General features: G+C 40.7%; 1 protein-coding gene across 2 annotated transcripts in view; it reads right to left on the bottom strand.

Annotated features, from left to right (window-relative positions):
* POU6F2 (POU class 6 homeobox 2) overlaps positions 1–16,910 on the bottom strand; it is a 490,143-nt gene that overhangs the window by 374,469 nt on the left and 98,764 nt on the right. Inside the window, exons 1-2 of one of the 2 annotated variants that reach the window (XM_047695944.1) lie at positions 11,692–11,811; positions 10,769–10,940 (exon numbers count right to left, since the gene is read on the bottom strand). In XM_047695944.1, the coding sequence (XP_047551900.1) occupies positions 10,769–10,934 (166 nt within the window). In that variant the 5' untranslated portion in view covers positions 10,935–10,940; positions 11,692–11,811. Of the gene's footprint in view, positions 1–10,768; positions 10,941–11,691; positions 11,812–16,910 lie in introns of those variants that run through there. The other variant, XM_047695942.1, reaches the window with a different exon arrangement.

Genomic DNA, 16,910 nt, shown 5'->3' on the forward strand with positions numbered 1-16,910 from the left:
AACGTGCAATTTTAATGCCTTCTAATCACACAAATCAATATGAGATGTTTGTGCCTGCGCCTGACCTCCTTCAAATTATCCCCCCATTTTGGTGGAATCAGAACGAGTGTGGGCTATTTGATAAAAAACCCTAAGTGTGTGAAATGAGAGCTCTCGCCTCTTCTGCCAGACTCCCCTTGACAGAAAGATGATAGAAGCATCACATCCTTGGAAGAGTAAATGCAAACTGACAAGAGATGAGCCTTTAGATGTTGAATATAATCTTGAATTGTGCTTGAAGTGTCTTATTATCTTGTCTTTTGATGTCTGAAGGGGCGGCTCATTGTTAGAAAAAGGAAAAGCCGCTGCGCATCTTTGCCATCTTTAAAAATTGTTTGGCCTTTAACAACTGCTTCTCCAACTAATGTCCATTTCTCCTGACAATAAATACGGCAGGTCGTCAGCAAGTGACAAACAATTTACTTTACATGCCACACTTTTATGGGTTTTGAGAGCTCATGTGGAAGCAGATTTTTTAAAAGTCCGGAGAAATTAGCAGTGTTACGAACGTTAAGAGGACAGAGGTCTCTGTGCGTACGCTGATGCGGCCACGTGGTTATTTCCTGCTGGCCTGGGGCTCGTTTTCTTCCTCACTCGTGCTGGATTCAAACTTTCAGCTCTTTATTTATCATGGACTAAAAAGGTCCTGGGAAAATGAAACTGCAACACCCCAGTCTGAGATATCCCATGAAGGAAAGGCCCTACAGCGGAATTTGGAACCGTACATAAATGGAAGCATAAATGAGACATAATGAGACATACATGTCTCAGAAGGGTATCAGGTTCAACACGGGGTTGAAGGAATTTGGCCTTTGCCCTCAGAGCCTTTAGCACTTCCTAATTTCTGCTGTCCTTCTGGGTGCCCCGCACCTTTTGCGTCTACCATTTGTTTTGTGGGTTTTGTTTTAACTTGAAATTTTAATGATGCTCCCAGTCAACGGGATTCCACAGGAGCTAAATCACAGGCATGCTACTTTTCTGTCACCCAGCCAGATTTTGTGAAAGCTTTCAAGATCTTTTCTCAGACCTCCGTCACTCTAAGAATCCATAAGAATTCTCAGAAGGACCATAAACTGTTACAGGGTTCAGGTTATTGTATCATTATAAAAACATATTGATACACTGCAGACGACAAGAGAGGTGACCACCAGCCTAAGCTTGTATGGCCATCCCCATGCCATCAGCAATGGCCAATCTGACCATTTCTGGTTTTGTGAGTGTTTGCGTGTGTGTGTGTGTGTGTGTGTGTGTGCGCGCGCGCGCGCGTGTGCGTGTCGGTACACATGTGCTTGTTTGATTGTTTTAAGCAGGCAGCATAGCCATTAATCCCTTTTGAGGCATGGCAGCTAATTTTCGACACTTTTCTGATTGCCTGTGGATTCTGATTGGATTATTCGCAAATTACAATAAACGTGAATTCTAATGGCTGAAAGAGAGATTCTGACCTACGGCAAGGAAATAGATGAGCATCCCTGAGAATCTAATTTTTTGGTGACTCTTAAGAGTAAAACCTGCCTTAATCTAAGGCATCAGAAAGAGAGGAACCAGTCAATTCTAAAATAGTGATGTAGGTTTCTTTCCAAAAGTTTATGAAAGTTTTCCCACATAATCCAGATAATCTCTTTTCTGACTATTCATGCAGGGATTAAAGGATAGCGTGTTTGCTTTCTTCCCTGTTTCTTTCCTGCTTCTCCTTTTGAAAATACTGGGCTTCCTCTTTTAACATGTTTCTATCTCACGATATTTTGCTATATGAAATTAGATCTATCAAAGAGAAAATGCAGGTTTGGAAAAGGGCATTTCACTACCCCCCCCATACCACTACACAGTTTTAAATACAGGAAAATGTGTTTTTCCATTTGATTTTTTATTCTCTTCTACCCTTGGTTGATTTTGGCAAAAAATTCACTCTGCAGTAATAATTTTTCATGCTTTATAAACAGCTTCAAATGTTTGCATTTTTAAATCAAATTAATCCCTCACAGCCCTTCTACTTTGACGGTGGTGATTCTCTCCTGCAATAAGTCACCCCAAACCATTCATTCATAAAAGTAAATCTTGCCATACTGCTGTTCAAAGACAAATCAGCACATACGTGGCCATCAAGAACTGCGAAAGGAGATTCAGTACACCATGCTATTTTAATAGCAAATGTTTAAAATGTGATTTCTTTATTGTGCATCAGACACCCATTCTATCTGGATGTGCGTCCAGGTAAATGTTCATTTAGGTCCGTGAAATCCTTCTAGGCAAAAATTGTGTTTTCAGTGCAGCGAACAAATGCTTTTTACTTAAAAGAGAAAAAGATAAATGTTGGGTGCATATACCCACAAGTAGACAAATACTCAGGTTCCTAATATTTAGATTCCAAGCGTCTTTCTCTCATTTGGGCAAGTTTTGCATGCTTTAAATATATATATTGCCTATAAATCAAACTGTGCAGAAACGCTCAAATCTCTTTGCTGCATTAACTGCACAAATTCTAAGAAATCCTGTTGTCTCCTCCGCTCAGTAAAGAGCAGCTTCAAACAAGACACTAGAGCTTGGATAATAGCCCAACTATGCCCGAAGCAATACTATGTAATATGATTAGTTGTCCTTTATTGGTAAACTATTCATTTTGATAATTTTACCTGGAAACTATGTCTTTGAGAGTTCATAGGTACAGAAGAAGCACATTTAAATGATCGTGTGAACTAAAAAAAAAAAAAAGCCTATTATTATAAATTAGGCTTTATTAATTTTATGATAAAGACATACCTATGACAAAGTGAGTGAGACAAATCTGAAGTATCACATGAACACAGGAGAAAATACGGAGAACACGCCATAGACACACACATATGTGTTTGACACACCCATGTTTTACATGGATAGCATTGCAATAATTCACTGTGTATTCACGGTGTTGAAGAAAGAAAACACAGGGAAACAAAGTATGAAAGTGATAAGAAAATGGAAAACATGCACTGTTATTTTAAAACACTAGGCTAATATGAGTCTTTAAATATGAGTTTCTTGGATTTCACAAACTTTTATCACCATTTCTCATCATTAATAGGAAGAAATCAAAGTAACGCAAGAGATTTGGAAAGCACATCCACCTAAAAAACATTGATTATTTCAGAAAAAGACATAACACTGAGAAATGCCAAACAGCACAGAGCAGGACAAACACATTCCTGACATTGTGAAATTTTTTCATGGTAGCTACCACTGGCACATACTGAGTGTCCTAAAAATCCCTTAATAGTCTACCTCGTCATCATTACCAAGAACATTTTTTAACCATCTCAATAAAGGCAAGTTTCATCACAGAATCCCACTTTCCAATGAACTTCAGGATGGCAGGCGGCTTAAGCATTTACTTTCTGTGTAATGCTATCATTTAATTCCTTCATTGTAATGTGATCACTTCCCTTATATTTTCAATTTGTTTTGAGGACAGTGCAGTCCTCTAAGAATAAAGTGACTTAGATTGCATTAGTTCTGTTGTTCCAGGTGGCTAATTTTTTAATGAAAATAAAAACCAATGTATTCTCACCACATGTAGCACTTTCAAAGGAAAGACTGTAAGAGCCATTTGAGCCTGGATTTTCTTTTAAATTCTCAAATAAAATAAAGACATTCATATAACATAGCAGGATGTTCAAAAAGTAGCAGCTAACTATTACAAAGAGATGTCAAGAGCTACGCATCTTTATTAGGTGGCTTTTAAAAATGATCTTTGAATATCTAACAAAACAAAGGGTTGGGTTTTTTTTCCATTTCTCTGAGAATGACAGACTTCAACCAAAAGAGAGTCAGTGTTGTTCTTGCTGACCTCTGTGTTCGCATTAAAATGGCTGAGTCGATTTTTGATAGCTCACAGTAGTAACACAACACAGAGGAAGAGCTGTTACCCAACCAGTCTGCACTTGTTTCATATTTTTATAAAATCTAACTCTGGGAGTCAGGAGGTGGGAGTTCACATGGAAAAGGCTGAGTAAAGTCCACATGTGTAATAAACAGGCATCCTCAGAAGCCCCCATACTGCCAAAGCCCAAATACTCCTTCTGAACAAATTTTAATATAAATATTACTATGGTCTTTCCAAAGAGAAGTCCAGTGTTAACAGACTCAGAGCACCGCCCAGCTCATAGCACGAAGGGACATGCCCCACTGTAAACACCAGCTTGCAACAAATCACGCTCACTTACTTCCCTCTTTTAAAAAAAAAAAAAAAGATACTTGAAATTTTAAAGGATAAACATTTTAAAAGTAAGACCGAAATGTCATTAATAAAAGGAAAGCTGAACAAAAACACCAGCGAAGTAGAGACCCTCGGAAGACAACAAACAAGAAAATTCCAGAGCCATGCTGGAGAATGGCAACTGTTACTAGAAACTCTCTCTCTATCTCGCTACCTCTGCCTTTGGATATTTTTTAAAAATTTATTAACCTGACAGCAGGAAACTTTACACAGATTGCCCCCTGACAGGGTGCCAGTTTGGTATAAACACTTTGCTATCTTTTTCTTTAGCATAAGAAAATCAAGAAACATGTTAAGTGGAGCCAGGTACATATTTGGGCAAACGTGACTGCTCCTTGCCCGGTCTCGGCACCCAGGGGAAGGCCTGAGAATAATCAGGAGCCCAATAGCAGAGCGGCACCCTTCCTCCTTCCTCCTTCACATCCACTTTCTTTTTAATGTGTGGGTGTCTGATGTATTATTAATCCCCAAACATAAGCCAGCAAGATCGCCAATCAAAGGAAGTACCAGTCTTCTCGCAAATTATTTGTTTACTGTTTAAGAGCAAGCAAGGTGCTTTCGAAATAGTCACTTAAGTCTCATTTCTCAAGTGGGGGAAGTTTTTATTTGGCCAGTTCTTACAAGAAGAACACGATCTCTATAATTAAGTCGGGTAATTGAGAAAGAAGACAATCTACTTAAGGGCCGAGCCTTGGGAGCTTGAATCTGGAATGCACCTCTATTTATTAATTATGACACAAACTGGGCTGGGTGAACGATAAAACCTCTCCTGTGCCCCGTAACCTTTAAGTCAGAAACATCCAAGATGCTAAAAAGACGAAAATGAATGCCTTAAAAGGGGGGGATGATGCAGATTAATGTAATTCCTAATACTTTGTCTTATTTCCAATCCTATATAGGACCATTTAACAACAATGACAACAAAATAGAAGAATGGTAGCCACCAAGGTAGAAGAAAAATGTAAAACCATACCAGCATTTTCGTTTGCTAGTGTGTTAGCACGGACATCTTCAGACACTTGCAATATCGAACTTTCTTCTATAAACAGATGTCTGACCTGAGCACCCCAGGCTCGGCAGAAACAGAAAAGGGAGCCACTAAGAGAGTCCCCACTGAATCTCGTGTCACGTACTGTGTCCATTAAAGTGTCACTTAGAAATGAGCATAGCTCAGCCAACAAATATGGCGAAAAGTTTGAACATCCGTGCTAGTGCCTATGGATTTATTTGTATTTCAAAACTTACACATTAACCCTATTTCAAGTGGATTTACTTATCAAGGTAGTATCACAATGGTTTTCGGGGGGAGGGGGAGGAACACTAAAACGAAGTCTGTCTACATACACGGAGTGGATTTTTTTTTAAAAAGAAATACCTAGGTGCATTAGGTTGCCCTAAATGTTCAGGAATGTATCCAAATGTGCATTTCCACCTCAGTAGTCAGAGAAAAACACCATAAGGGTTTGTTTGCCTATTAAATAATAACTGATGTTTGACAAATACTTTATCATGCATCTCATTTACTTACACAAATATAGGTTTCCATTGGTTTCTTTTAAATAGCTATTTGGGCATAGAATCTATTCTCCAAATTATTTAGTTAAAAGTAGAGATCTTGGATATTTCCCAAGCAACATACACTTTCTTCAGTGAAAAAATTGAGTACATTTTCCATTAAAAGACTATCAAAACTCATAAAAATATAAAAGCACAATGCATATGGTAAATAAATTTATTTCTCTAGGGAATATTCCCCATCACCTGCCGGCTAAATCCTTCTTGGGCTTCAGCCTGACATCCTGGTTACTGGTCCCAGCATATTTCATGAGAATATTATAAATATCCAAGACACTGGAACCTTGAGAGAGATGTTTCAATAAAGTCATACAGTGATGCCATAATGAAGGCTTCTACTCGTTCACAGGCAGCCTGGCCACAAAGAGCAGCCCCCCCCCATAATGCCCCACCAGTGACCTCCATGTTGACCTGCAGGGACCACTGTCTCAAGGGGTGACAAGACAATTTAATCCTTTATCCCTTTGTCATTGAAAAGGACTCCACTGCCATAAATTCTAATCAAGTCAAACTGGCTGGCAATTAAAAAAAAATCTTATAAAGCATGTTTTTATGAGAAAGATAACAGAAAGGAAGGGAAAAAGAAAAACCCTACAGATGGGACATTTTCCAGCCAGGAAGAATCACTGACCCAACTTTCAACCCTTTTCTGAAAGTTCACAGGTAAATGATATTGAAAACACCCACGCCTGCACGTATCTGCAATTTCTCTTAACCCAGAAAAACACAGCAGCGTGACAGAAAACTAAGCATCCCTCTTTACCTCGGGTCCAACATGTATAAATGTTTTTTCTGTTTACATCTCAGCTCAGGGCTTTGGAGCTGTGTGCCCAGTTCACGGACGGTGGGGTACAACCGAGCAGCGGAGCAAGTCAGGGGCCCAGCCACCCGAGGTCGTTGCGACTTTAAGAAAAGCAATCATGAGGTTTATCTTGAAACAATAAAACTACTCCCAGGAGGAGCACAGTTAATAAATCATCTTTCAAATTTCAAATATATCTGGGAGAAAATATTTAGGGCCTGTTTTATGCGCTCTCGCTTCCTCAGCCAAGACTGCATGGGAAAACTTTAGTACAGATATTTTTCTGGGGATATATATTACTTTTATCCTTCCTGTGGCCATCTTTCCGATGAAGTTGTTGATGCTCCACCATTTGAATTTTAGCATCCAACTTGACGGAATGGGGACCACTGAATTCTTGATGAGCATGACTAAAAACGAAGCACCACATTTAGACGGGGGCATAAATGTCACCCAAGAAACACAGCAACCTCTTCCTTTTGAGATCCTTTGCCAAAGGCCAGTTCTGAGAATGGTTTCGAATATGTACATCACCGGTCACATATTAAATGGCTGGCCCCGTGCGCCATCGCTCATTCGATCCTGCAACGGAAACCCAGGGAGATGGGGAGCCCCATTCTCTGATAGCACCCTCCACACACACACCATCAACATGCAAGTCTCTTCTCGTCCATACCATTTCCTACAGCTCAGAGCTCAGCAGAATACAGTCAAGGACCGAAAAGAAGGAGACGGTTATTCCACAGGCTTTCCAAGAATAAATAACGTACCACTTAATGATATCACAGAGAACTACCTCCCGACACGTTTCTCAATGAAACGTGGATTCAGCTCTCCTAAGTGTACTTGAGTCTCCATAGCTGTTCAAGTTAAGCAAAATGTTACCTCTGATGTAATTACTTCATAAAACACAAGGGCCCTTTTCTGAACTTTCTACTGAGGCTGGCATATGACTTCTGGTTTTCTCCTTCCGGTATTCTGAGCTGCACGGAGCACGGAAACATCCTGGACAGTGTGTTTCCCTTTGGATGCTGTTAAGAGCAGAGGTGCAATTTCAGGAGAGGCATCAAAGACCCACCGGTTCCTGGAATTTCCTTTGTTTATCCATAGAGGGCATCCGTATTAGCCTTTCTGCTGCAGTTTTGGGCTGAAGGTGCCCATACTGTGACAGAAACAGGCTTGTGCTCTGGGCTGCTGATTTCAATGAGGCAGAGAAGGGGGAATAATTTCCAAAGAAATCCATCAATACTGAAATTTCAGGTACAGTAAAAAAACAAAACAAAACTAAAAAACAAACAAAAAACCAAACTGAGCTCTTCTTGCCTCCTGTTGTTGCTAAATGTCTCTCCACAAAAGTGAACACATCGAGATGTTCACAGTTTGTCTTAATCTGCTCCTTTCCTTACGGGAAGCAGGGTTTTCAAGAACGCAATACGCATACCATGAGGGTGACCGTTTGAGGGAGTGTTTAGGAAATCACGGTTAAGAGCTAAACCTGGATGCTCTCAGTTATTTGGGAAAAAATGTAATTCTTCATTGTCAGGCTAAGAGGATCATGAAAACCATGGATAAGAACAAAACCACTTGAGTGTATTCATGTCAAATGAAACAATGGTCCATTCAATGGTCACTCGTTAAGGGCAGCCAAAGTTGATAAAAATCCTGGGAGAGAATTATTCTAAAAAGTTTTAGTCAGTTACACAAGCTGGGATTTCTAAGGCTAAGTCTCAGTGATATTAACAGCATAGAACACAATAAAAAGCTCAAGAAGCCTCAGGGAACATTGGGTGCTTCCTTCAATGGACCTTCTAGTCCCTCTGCCTCCCAACCTCTCCAGCAGTTTTCGAAACTGCTAACCTACTGGTTGCTTCTTTACTGAACTGGAAACTGGAAAATAGTCACACTGTATTCAAAAAGCACTCTAGAGACCAAATAAAATTAAGTGACTCTATAAGGACTATAGATGAAAGGTGGAGATTTTACCTGGTGCCCTCTCACAAATTCAGAAGTTGGGAATTTTAAAGTGAGGAAGAGTGCCTTTAAACGCCCACCATGATTTCTACCCTGTAAATATTCCACTTCAGATTATATTTTCAATGAACTTTTAATTCAAACCTCTTTGACTCTCTTCGGGTTTTTAAAAAAAATTTTTAAGTTTATTTCCCTCTCCATGTAAAATAACAGATCTATAACAATTTTCAAAAGCAGGAAATCTAAACAAATATTGAGAAGCCAAATGAAACATCCTTCTATTGGTTTACTTGAAGGAAAAACAAAACAAAACAAAACAAGTTGGGGTTATAAGTGAAAGTCTCCAAAATGTATTTACTTTTTAAAAATGCATGCAAAGTTTAGGAGGAAGTAACCCACTATCCACAGTTCTGTTGAATTCACAGTTGATTACTTTTTAAAAGTCAAAATGCTCGGTATTAGCATCCCCAACATCAGAAAGACTGGAGCGTGGCTTTGTCCTTCTGTAATTTATAATTTTATCTGACTTCTCTCCCTAACCCCCTGAAAGGAAATGAGTGTTCTAGGACATGACTCTCCCTACACGCATAAAAACTGAAACTACAACAAAATATTCCTTTAGAGGGCAAATGCTAAAATCTTAATGCCTATGTGTAAAAAAGAAAAAAAAATCTATGTGGCAGGTGGAATCGCTGCTTTTTGAAAAAGTGTAGCTTAACAAGAATTTCTTGAAACTGAGATCTATTCTACTCTGAACTATAAAGCTGTATTTTACCAATAGAAAATCTGAAACAGAAAGTTTCTCAGCAACACCCCTCTCGTGTTTGACTGAGTGAGCATTTCAAATCAAAGAAAAGCTCCTCTGTTGAAGCTGGCCTAGAGTTGCCAAACACCGAAGCTGCTTTCTTCCTGGAGGCTAAAAAAAAAAATTAAGGATTTTTTTTTTTTTAGCTGAATTAACGACTTTCTCAACAAAGCAGTCTATGCAGCAGTGTTGTTTCTCTTTGACATTCAGGCACACGGCTGTGTTTTTAACCTGAGACCCAGCAGTGCTCTGCTCAGTATACATGTATCTCTATCTATCTATAAAATCAGGTATATATCAGGTTAATATACATAGGTATAAACAGGTTAGTAGGTATATACACATATTCAGTGTTATGAGTATACAAACACTGGAAAATAATTAAAAGCAAGTGTTTCAGGAGCAAGGTTTCTGAAAACCTACTGTCACTCTATCCCACAAAGTGCTTCTCCAGCCCAGACATCTCTCGCCATCCATCACTCAGTCACGCGCCTCAACAGCCCGCTCCCCTTTCTGATTAGAGATCACAGTTGCTTGAGTTGGCTTACAGAGTGTCATCTGTTTGAATGACAGATGTCTTTGCTGGAGTGGCACTCTGCTCGCTCTTGTTTTGTTTACGGAACAAAGATTCCTGAAAGGTCCTGGGCTGCCTGCACGTTTAGGAAGAGCCTGTAAACACCTGGTCAAGGGAAGACAGGCAGAGGAGGGCTGCAAAGGACTTCTTCTCTTCCCTGGCCCCCCTGCTAGAAGGAGACATACCCACTCTAACCGTGATCACAAAAATGTTATTTCTCTGAGCAATTCCCATAGCCACCTTTGTTTACCTGGCACACAGAGACCTGTATCGATATTTCCCAGTTCCCTCTTTCGTCTTTTGACTACAGATAATAACTCTTAACTCTCCTTCCCCTTAACAAAAGGCTGCGAAGCAACCCGAAACCGAGTCGATATTTATTCAATAAATGTTAACCAATTCTCACAATGGAACTGATTTCCTGATTATTATTACCATCTTCATCTTCATCTTCTTTTCCTTCTTTTTTTTTTTTTTTTTTAATTATTTCTAACCCCGGGGACTCTGGCAGTATCTGGCAAGCCCCAAGGAGCAGCGAGGAAGTTCCTTGCTGGGAAAAGTTTGGAGGACATCCTGCCAGCCGCCTGGAATGGGCTCCGGTGGCTCGGCCCCTCCAAGATGCGACGCTCCTCTTTAGCACTTACAAGAAAATTGAATGAACAACAGGGAAAAGGTGGTGGGGATGGGGGGGGTGGATTGCTCTTCCGGACAACATGGTAGGGCTGAAATGAAATACCTAGACAGACTTACCGAAGAGCTTGCTGGGAGTGTCCTCGCTGTCATTTGATTCCACAGGCGCAAGCAGGGGCTCATTCAGCTCGCTGTCTGAAGTAGCAGCCTTGTCCTCACCTCTCAACTCCGCATTCATTTCACTCCGCGCTGACAGCGAGGGCTTACTGACTTGTCCAGCTATCATTGGATCCTAGGATGGGGGAAAAGAGTGAAGGGGAGGAAAAAAAAAGTGGCAGCTTTAGTGTGCGTGTCCTCTCTCCCTCTCCCTCTCTCCTCTCTCTCTCTCTCTCTCTTCCACACACACACTCTCCCTCTCTCCTCTCTCTCTTATCTCTGGCTGCTCCCGCTGTTATTGCCGGCTGCAGTCAAGTGAAGAGCTATTACAGATCCGAGGAGTTCTCCATTACTCCCCACCCTATTAAAGCTCCGCTAGCATGTGAGAGATTCAGGAAGCTTCGGAGGGAAGAAGGGGGGAAAAAAAAAACTTCTTTGAAAGCCACCTAACCAACACAGCTTTAATTGTGGGATGTGCTTTTTTGTACGAATGTTTTTTACACCTTGTTCGGTCTTTAATGCAGTAAGAAAAAAGAAAGTGCTGGGTTTGTACTTCAGCAACACACTCAAAAGGAAGGAGCACCCTATGGAGGAACCAGGGGCTATTTTAAGAAGCACTCTCCCTGGGGGAGAAGCAATTAAACCCTATCCCCAGAGCAGAGAAAAGAGATAGGGAGAAAAGAGTCCTCAAAAGGCTTTCAATGGAATAAAAGAGATTTCTCATGTAAATTCCATCAGCACCCTTAGAAGTTGACTTGCTGTTCCCAGATTTGGGGCTGAAGCTGACCCCGAAGCCAATGAACATGTTAAACCAAACAATACACAGCAAAACAGATGAAAATTGGTTTAAAAAAAAATTTTTTTTAAGGAATTGGAAAAATACTTACAAACTGTGTTCAATAATCCCGAAACCCAGAGCATCGTACGCTCCGAGCATGAGAGAAAAAGAAAGCAAAAAAAATCACCTCCAAAAAAGGCAAGCCTCCCCCCCTCTTCCCAATAATTTGAATCTGCTTTATCTTCAGCTCATTAGGAGGGCGTCTTGGGATCAGAAATATTTCCCAAGGAGAGCCGGCTCTTCCATTTGCCAACTAAGATGCATGATACTGTTTGGGCACAAACGTCGGCTGCAGAAGGCAAAGGAACGCAAAAGTGCCCTTTTTGCGTTATCTGGGAGCTATTTATTGCCAAGTTCATGCCTAAGTGGTTCCTGAGCAGGAAACAGGTGACCAGCAAAGGAGCAGGTGGGGCGGCAGGCTCTCTTGTCCCATCCTTACATTGGTCGCGGTATGCCTGTGGTTATTTTTTTTTAATGTATTCATGCCTGAAAAGTGAATTTGATATGACACATGATAATCTATGAAAATGTTAATCAATACAAATAGTTTAAGCTGTCATCAAATGCACTTCTTTGGTCAATACTCATACCACTGAAAACAATGTCACTGTCACCAGGGCTTAATGTGCACAGCACTTAATATTGGACTCTGTGCATCAATGCACTTCTTCTTCAAATACTGTAGGTAAACACATTTTCTCCCTATTTAAGGCTGAGGCACTCAGCACGCATTTAGCTGAGCCGAATCCTCCCTTTTGAATACCTTGATAGGTCCACTGGAGGGCAAAATTAATACTTAATTGAATCTCACAGTCATCAAAATAATCAATACTTTTTTATTATTTATTCTTTACAGTCTGTTGACTGTTTCAAACCTCTGAGGGAATGGTGGAAAGGATTCATGGCTTTGAAACACTGTCATTTAACAAGGTAATTTTCAGTGGGGCATTAGGGGTTGTGAAACATATAATAAAACAAAAATGGTGGCTTATAATAGGAAGAAAGAAAAGAATTATATTTCTGCCATCTAACAAAACAGGATAAATAAAAAAGCAAGTGCAGAGAGAGAGAGAGAGAGAGAGAGGGAGCGGGAAAGGAGGGGGATGAGGGAGAGAAAGACTGGCTTTTGAAGGGTTTTATCATATCAAGAGCAGAGCCGGGCTTTCATAATGCTGACATTTCTCATCCTGACAATCCTAAACAAGTGGAAAGGATGAGATCGTAGATATCATCTTTCATCACATTCCCCGGCTTAAGAACCAACATGACAGCTCCTCTCCCCTTTACACTGTTAATTACTAAATAAAATACTACTCTCTGTCAGCATCAGATGATTGCAGATAGCAACCACAAACATTTCTCCATTGTTTCCCCCCTCTGGATGGGTGATACCTACCTTGAACTCTTTAGAAAATAAATTAGGCTTGTCTCACCATATTGTAAATATTTGAAATATAATCAATGTCATCAATGTGGTCGATTCACGGTATTGTCAGCCTGAATTTGCTGGTGATAGATTAGCATTTCCTTGACTGTGTTTGGTCACTGAGATGGGGAGGAAAGCAGGCGCAGGGGAAAGGAGACGCGAAATTCTCAAATTCTCCCCCAATTTCTTTCCTAGGCAGCTAAGAGAATGTGTTTGGATTCTTCTGAGTCAGTTCCTGGAGCAGGGTGGAGAGGGAAGGGAACATGGTCTTGCCTCCCGCTTTTGGTTAAGTGTACTCCTCACCCGAAGTAAAGAGCCCAGGTTTAAATTCTAGGACATTTTTACTTCACAAAAGGCTGAATACTCAGTCTGTCTAATCTAGAGGAAGGGTTGCGATCTGTGCCTTTGAGACACCCTATCTCTGAGGCCACATGGCTCATTTTGGCTTTCTTTCTTTTTTTTTTTTTTAAGAAAGCGTTCATGGGAAACTTATGTTTAGAATGGCATTCAAACCCCAGAATCAACCAAACATGGTATCGGAGAATATCTGAGTAGTCTTCCCCAAAACAAAGAATATTTTCCTTTTGTTTTATCTGTGAATGGTCAAACTGAATCCTGAAGCATGCAGAGGAGCCGAAATGCAGCTGCTAAGTTCAAGGTGCACTTAAATCTTGAAGGCGTTCAGTCTGGCTGATGTGTGCAAAGCATGTGCTGGCGGATGGTATGTGTTCACTGACCATTAGCTCTTCTTCCTTAAATTACTTTTATGTACCTCATACATGGCTAGGTTCCCAACTAGTGCCTCTCGGGGACTCGAGCTTAGGAAATTCAGGAGTTTGTCAACCAGGTACTCATTTGATTTTTCATCTTACAAAACACTTTACGTTTTCCATGATGCAGCTGTAGCCCACATCTATATGTGCATGACATGGTTAAACAGCAAACCCCCAGTGAGGCAGAGAGCAGACAGCTTTTAATCACAGCTGCAGCCACTGGGGGGTCCATTTGAAAATGTGTCACAAGCAGTAACCACTGAGTACAGTCATAAGTGATGCGGGAGTGCCTCTTTCAAGCAGCACTCGGCTCAGAAGTCATTCTTCCCCTGCCAAAAGGGATGGCAGTCCATAAAAATCCTTTCTGCCAGGGCGAAGAAAGGATTTTCCAAAAGGCACCAACATAGGTGCTTGCGGGAATGCAAGAGAGTTGCAGTGGTACCATGCACAAGGACCTCTGCAGCAGCCTGCGGGAACGGAAATAGCTAGGAGAGGCAAAAAATAGAAGCGGCGAAGACATCTTACTTAAAAATCAGAAACTGTCATGACTGCAGGCGAAGAAGCTGGGACTTCTCTGCAATTCTTTTATCAGCCCTGATAGAGGAAAAATGACTGATTCAATATGGAGGAGTGGCGAGTAGGTGTAAGAACAGGACATGGTGGGTGTCAATAGAGGCCAATCCATGACGACGCATGAGGCTCATCAGAGACCCAAGAGCCAGACGCTGAGAGAAGAAACAGGAGAAGTGGCTTCCATGAGCAAAATCTGAACAAGAAGTTTCGCCATGTCCTACAATGAAAGGACTGTGATCAACATCACACCCACCCAGCGATGACTGAAATTCCAGCACTGTCAAAGAACAAAAATCGGTCCCATGTCTCAAAGGAAGAGAGACACTTCAGATGTATGTAACGTCACCCAAACTGTGCAAGGCAGTAGTCCCCCTTTGAGGGACACAGGTCTGAGACTCAGCAAAGCCGAGTGACTTGTCCCAACACAGCTCGTGAGTGGTGATGCAGTATTTTGAACTTTAGTAGATTCATCTTTTAATACTGCCCAGTAGGCACTGGATGAAAAACTAAGGCTCATAAATTTAGTAACTCATGAGGTGTCCCAGAACTTGAATTATGAACCCTGAAGGGCATTAAACCCTGGATAACTGATTCCCAGAGCATGTTGTGTGTAGTGCCTTCCTCCCTGCAGACTCTAAGAACAAAACACTTCTCTGTCCAACACTGCTCGTGTGAAATCTATGGGATGATACAATGTAGTAGACAGGACATCAGATAGTGTCAAACATCCAGGCTTGCATTCAGGTTCATGGCCTACAGAAACTTAGCAAATCATTTGACTACCAATACCCTCAATTATTTCATCTGGAAAATGAAAAGGTTGGAGTAAAACAGCATTTCCCAAAGTGTATTCCCCAGGACATTTGTCCCCCAAAATATTCTACTTAAAAGAGTTTTGCAATCATACCCGCATGGAAAATGCAACAGACGAGTCTTCCAGGAAAGAAACCAATTCAGCTCTGCTTAACCCTGGCATTTCCCCAAATCATCTGAATGCAGAAGGACCTCTCCTTGTAATCTCTGTTGCATTGTCCACTGGATCCGGTGCCTCTTGAAACTCATTTTAGAGTTTCTCCTAAATTTACATTCACAGTACTGCTAACGTAAACTAGAGCTCTAACTATCAGTGATGCTGCAATAATTACCCAGAAGCCTTCAACAAGTACACATCTGCCCGGTGCTTCCCACACTTTAATAACTTTTACCTACAGCTCATTTCGATATAGTCACATACAACTTAGCATATACTAAATGTCTATATTCTCACTGTATACTAATTCCTGATGTCTTTTAATATAATTTTAAAGTACAGATGTCCCTGTACAGCTCAGGTCATGATTTGAGGTCATGAGATTGAGCCCCACGTCCAGCTCTGTGCCCAGCATGGGGTCTGCTTGGGATTTCCCTTCTCCCTTTGCCCCTCCCCCACTTGCACGCGTGCTCTCTCTGTCTCTCAAAATAAGAACAATTTTTTAATAAAAAAAATATATCCCTGTGTATTTCCGTTGTAATCCCCCCTTTATCTGAAGAGCAGATATAGGACACTGTATGAAGGAAGAGGATTCAGTTTGGGCTTTCACTCAGCTGTCAACAATCACCCCCAATAAACAAAGAGGTAATTCAGCTAAAGGCCTGCAGTAATTTAGCCAACAGAGTTTTTGTAAGCAGAATCATTCTCATTTGACAGTCAGAGAAACTTAAGATAGCGAGATGATTAACTCAGCAAAGCATCCGTGTCCAGTGGCACCCACATGATAGAAATAGCCACCCCCGTCTAAACTGAGCTTGAACAGGGTCCAGCATATTTTTATGTACATACAAACCAACTATGAAACAGGCAATCAGAAGATTTTGAGGGAAGTGTAAATAAGACAGGCAGGTTTCACAAATCTGAGGAAACAATTCATTTGTTTGCAAAGTGCCAAAGTATGGCAAAGTGATGCTCAACGGATCTATTTCTAGAATTCAATAGAAAAATTATATCCATTATAAAGAAAAAAAAATGTATCAGGCCTTCCCCCACCCCCTTAGAAGACCACATTTCAATTTAGGAAAAAGGTCGATGCATTTACCTACAGCTCATTTAAGATGCAAAAACAGCACGATATTTTGTATTTAATTTCTCCCGCTGAGAAGAGGTAAAATCAAAATCACAGATAATTAAGAGGATAAAACTAGATTTTCATGGGTTTTGGGAAAGAAAATTTCAGGTGTGAATTTTGTTACCTTGATTATGAAGTAAAACAGTCTTTATCTTTCTTTTACCAATTACCAAATATTATTAAGTCAGTTGGTTCTCATTAAAATAGTTAACGTACTGAAGAATCGTTCCTCGAAAGTTACGAGGCATTTCTATTTTTTTTAACCATGCAATATTTCCTCTTTTTAATAATAATTTGTAAAGACATTCTATTTTACTTTTAGAAATAAGATCATTGTGGGGTGCCTGGGTGGCTCAGTGGGTTAAAGCCTCTGCCTTCAGCTCAGGTCATGATC

The sequence above is a fragment of the Lutra lutra genome, chromosome 11 (assembly GCF_902655055.1).
Source record: "Lutra lutra chromosome 11, mLutLut1.2, whole genome shotgun sequence".
NCBI lineage: Eukaryota > Metazoa > Chordata > Mammalia > Carnivora > Mustelidae > Lutra > Lutra lutra.